The sequence below is a fragment of the Nicotiana sylvestris genome, chromosome 4 (genome assembly GCF_000393655.2).
Source record: "Nicotiana sylvestris chromosome 4, ASM39365v2, whole genome shotgun sequence".
NCBI lineage: Eukaryota > Viridiplantae > Streptophyta > Magnoliopsida > Solanales > Solanaceae > Nicotiana > Nicotiana sylvestris.
The window spans coordinates 110,286,769-110,291,251 of record NC_091060.1 but is presented as its reverse complement, the minus strand read 5'-3'; the positions used below and the strand labels follow the sequence as shown (position 1 = coordinate 110,291,251).

The 4,483-nt window shown below is 42.9% G+C and overlaps 1 protein-coding gene across 1 annotated transcript; it reads right to left on the bottom strand.

The window, feature by feature from the left end:
- Nucleotides 1-849: 849 nt before the first annotated feature.
- LOC138889998 (uncharacterized) lies at nt 850-3,928 on the bottom strand. Its single transcript, XM_070173348.1, has 4 exons — nt 3,674-3,928; nt 2,152-3,515; nt 1,218-1,542; nt 850-1,134 (listed from the first exon to the last, which is right to left on the bottom strand). Exons 1-4 carry the CDS (start codon nt 3,926-3,928, stop codon nt 850-852), a joined length of 2,229 nt encoding a protein of 742 aa, XP_070029449.1.
- Between the last annotated feature and the right edge of the window lie 555 nt (nt 3,929-4,483).

Here is a 4,483-nt window from a genome sequence, read left to right as displayed (position 1 = left end):
CCATCACTAATAATGGCCCTCGGAGTACCAAACCTTGTGAAGATGTTCTTTTTCAAGAAAGCCACCACACTTGGAGCTTCATTGTTGGGTAAAGCCATGGCTTCAACCCATTTGGACACATAGTCCACAGCTACCAAAATGTAAGTGTTCCCACAAGAGCTTACAAACGGTCCCATGAAATCAATACCCCAAATATCAAAGATATCAATCTCTAGAATGGTTGTAAGGGGCATCTCATTCTTCTTAGAAATCCCACCGGCCCTTTGGCATTCATCACAATGCTTGAAAAGTTCACTCGTCCTTGTAGAGGGTAGGCCAATAGAATCCATAAGTCAAAACCTTTGCACTCGTTCTAGCTCCATCATGATGACCATCATACAGTGAAGAGTGGCAAGATTCAAGAATTCCCATTTGTTCTTCTTTCGACACACATCGCCGGATCACACTATCGGTATATATCCGGAAAATATACGGCTCATCCCAATATCCAAGCCATCATGTTTGAGCTTCTTCCTTTGGTTTGAAGAGAACTCATTTGGTACAATGCCTCTCACAAGATAATTGGGTAGATCGGCAAACCATGGCATCCCGAGTTTGAAACGGATAGGATTTGCTCATCGGGAAATGAATTATTGATATCAAGGTTGTCATATCCCCTCCTCCTCTAAAATGGGACAAGTGGTCCACCAATTGATTCTCACTACCCTTGTGGTCTTGAATCTCTAGATCAAACTCTTGAAAAAGAAGCACCCACCACATCAACCTTGCCTTAGAATCTTTCTTGCTCATCAACTACCGAAGCACCGCATGGTCCGTGTGAATAATCACCTTAGTACCCATCAAATACGGTCAGAACTTCTCCATGGCAAAAACTATAGCAAGTAGATCCTTCTCGATCACTATGTAGTTGACTTGGGCATCATTCATGGTCTTGCTAGCATAGTAGACTGGATGGAAGATTTTGTTGATTCTTGGCTCCAACACCGCTCCAATCGCAACATCACTAGCATAACACATGAGCTCAAAAGGCAAGCTCCAATCTGGTGCGGTGACAATATGAGTAGTAGTCAACTTGAACTTAAGCAACTCAAACGCCTTCATACAATCTTCATTAAAGTGGAACTTGGCATACTTCTTCAAAAGTTTGCACAATGGGTTCACCACCTTGGAAAAGTCCTTTATGAATGGGCGACCGCATGACCCAAGAAGCACCTCACTCCCTTCACAGATGTAGGAGGAGGGAGTTTGGAGATCACCTCAATTTTGGCTTGGTCAACCTCAATGCCATGTTTTGAAATTTTATGGCCGAGGACAATGCCTTCCTCAACCATGAAGTGACACTTCTCCCAATTCAATACTAAATTTGTCTCCACACATCTAGCCAATACCCTATCCAAATTTTTCAAACAATCATCAAACAAATTCCCAACCATAGAAAAATCATCCATAAAAACCTCAAGAATGTCCTCCACCATGCCAGTGAAAATAGCCATCATACACCGTTGAAAAGTTGTCAGTGCATTACACAACCCAAAAGGCATCCTTGAAAACGAGAAAGTATCATAAGGACATGTGAAAGTGGTCTTCTATTGGTCCTCGGGAGCAATAAGAATTTGGTTATAGCCGGAGTATCCATCAAGGAAGCAATAAAAAGCACGTCCGGCCAACCTATCAAGCATTTGGTCAAGAAACGGAAGCAGGAAATGATCTTTCCGAGTGACCTTGTTGAGCTTCCTATAGTCCGTGCACACTCTCCACCTGTGACGGTTCTTGTTGGGATCAACTTATTCTTGTCATTTGTCACCACAGTCATGCCCCATTTCTCTGGGACACATTGCACCGAAGAGGTCTACGAGCTATCGGAAATGGGGTAGACAACCCCGGCATCTAACCACTTGATTATCTCCTTCTTCACCACCTCTTACGTTGCTTCATTTAATCTTATTTGATGTTCAACGGAGGATTTGTCACCCTCCTCCAAGATAATCTTGTGCATACAAAGGGGGGACTTATGCCCCGGATATCCATCAAAGTCCAACCGATTGCCCTTTTCCTCCTTTGTAGCACCTCAAAATTGGACTCTACCTGTATGTAGTTAAGCACGAAGAAAGAATAACTGGTAAAATAGAAGAAGGGCCAAGGAATTTATACCTGGGGTGCGGTGGCAATGGCTTTAACTCCAAGGTAGAAGGCTCCTCGATTGAGGGCCTTGTTGGAGGAGTCTTCAGGTTTTCTAGATCTAAAGATAGCTTTCGGGGCTCATAAGTATACGACCCTATGCCTTGCAATGCATTTACACACTCCACATATCCATCACTCTCCTCATCATCATCAAGATTGAGCAAAACTGCATCCAATTTGTCCACAACATTCATTGTTGCACTAGCATCATCAAATATCACGTCGGCCACCAAATCCACAAATGAGCAAACTTCATTACTATTCGGTTGCCTCATTAATTTGCACATATGGAAGACCACCTTTTTGTCACCCACTCGAAAAGTGAGCTCATCGGCCTCCACATCAACAAGCCCCTTCCCCGTAGTAAGGAAAGGTCTACCCAAAACAATAGGCTCCTCATAGTCCACTTCACAATCTAAGATCACAAAATCTACTAGGAGGATGAACTTGTCCACTCTAACCAATACATCATCAATAATGCCTAAAGTTCTCTTCATTGTCCGATCTGCCATTTGCAACCTCATGGATGTGGGTCTTGGTTGCCCAATTCCCAAAGTTTTGAACGCAGAGTAGGGAATCAAGTTGATACTTTCCCCGAGATCACATAATGCTTTGGCAAAATCGGCGCTCCCAATAGTGTAAGGGATTGTGAAAGCGCTCGGATCTTCCAGCTTTGGAGACAATGAGTGCACAATAGCACTCACTTGATGAGTCATCTTGATAGTTTCACAATTCATTGATCTTTTTTTGGTTACCAAATCTTTCATGAATTTTGCATGTCTCGACATTTGCTCCAATTCCTCAACCAATGGCACATTTATGGACAAACTCTTCATCATATCAATAAACTTTTTGAATTGGTTCTCACTGTTTTGCTTTGTAAGCCTTTGAGGGTATGTAGGAGGAGGCCTTGGCATTGGTGCCTTAGCTTTTGGGACCACTGGTTCCGGTATGTCAATTACATGTTCCCTAGATTGGTTCACCTCTTCTTGCGTCTCCTCCACGTTTTCATCTATATCAATTCTCACTTCTTCATTAGCTTGAACCACATTGCTTGGGATTTCATCCTCTTGAACAATAACATTTTCATCCACAATCCTTCTTTGATTCGAGGTGGTTGCATCTCCACCTTTTCCACTTCTAATAGTCATGGCCATACCATGTCCCATATTATTTCCACCCTTCGAGTTCACCACCGTATCACTAGATAGTGCCCCTCCCTTAGGACGAGTGTTCAACGCTTGTGAGATTTGGCCTAGTTGAACCTCCAAATTTCCAATAGAAGTGTTGTGCGAGGCTATTTGAGCCTCGGAGTCGGCGTTCTTCTCCATCATCTGCTTAAACATGTTTTTAATTCTACTCATCTCATTGGAAGAAGAGCTCGGGCCTTGAGAAGGATAGGGAGGTGGATTTCTTGGTTGTTGGAACATCAGAGACCTTTGAAAACCTGGCCCCCGATTGTTGTTGTTGTTCCAGCCTCCTTGATTATTACCTCCCCAGTTGCCTTGATTGTTGTTACCCCAATTGCCTTGATTTCCTTGGTTGTTCCAATTTCTTTGATTAGAATTACCACCACTCCAATTGCCTTGGTGGTTTTGGTTGTTTCAATTACCTTGGTTCCCTTGTGACCTCCATTGTTGTTGGTTTTCTCCTTGAGCATTGTTTCTTTGACCTTGATAATTGTTGACATATTGAACTTCTTTGTCTTGCTCATGGAATGAATCACCTTGATCATAATCACTATCATCTTGCAAAAATTGTTCCGAACGGCTTTGCTTTTGTTGACCTTGTTGCCGTCTTTTTTTTACCATCATATTCACACCTTCCATTGCATGTACTTGTTTCGGCCCTTGAACTTGTTGAAGCTAAGCCTTGGCCAATTGGTTCATGGTAGTTGTCAACTCGGCAATAGCTTGCCCATGGTCATGTAGCTCCTTGTGTAGGTGAATAACATTAGGGTCACCTTGCGGTACATTGGCTCTACTTTACCATGCCGAAGAGGTATCCGCCATCTCATCAAGAATTTCACAAGCTTCGGCATATGGTGTGTTCATGAAGTCCCCCCCCGGTAAGTTGATTAACCACATATTGATTAGTTGTGTTGATCCCCCTGTAGAATGTCTCATATCATTGTTCGGGCACTCTTTAACCATGGTACAATATCTTTCCCAAATCTCGTGCAATGGCTCATTGGCCTCTTGCTTGAAAGCAAGAATCTCATCCCGAAACATTGACATATATCTCAGAGAGAAGAATTTGGAAATGAACTTTTCTGCCAACTCATCTCAAGTGGTGATGGAAT

Excerpts from the sequence above, each read along its gene's own strand:
- LOC138889998 (XM_070173348.1), bottom strand. The coding sequence starts at position 3,928 with ATGATAGTGATTATGATCAAGGTGATTCATTCCATGAGCAAGACAAAG. Across the intron at positions 3,516-3,673 it reads CAATCAAGGCAACTGGGGAG|ATGATGGAGAAGAACGCCGA; the intron begins GTAATAATCAAG and ends ATGTTTAAGCAG. Across the intron at positions 1,135-1,217 it reads CTCCTACATCTGTGAAGGGA|AAGTATGCCAAGTTCCACTT; the intron begins GTGAGGTGCTTC and ends AAACTTTTGAAG.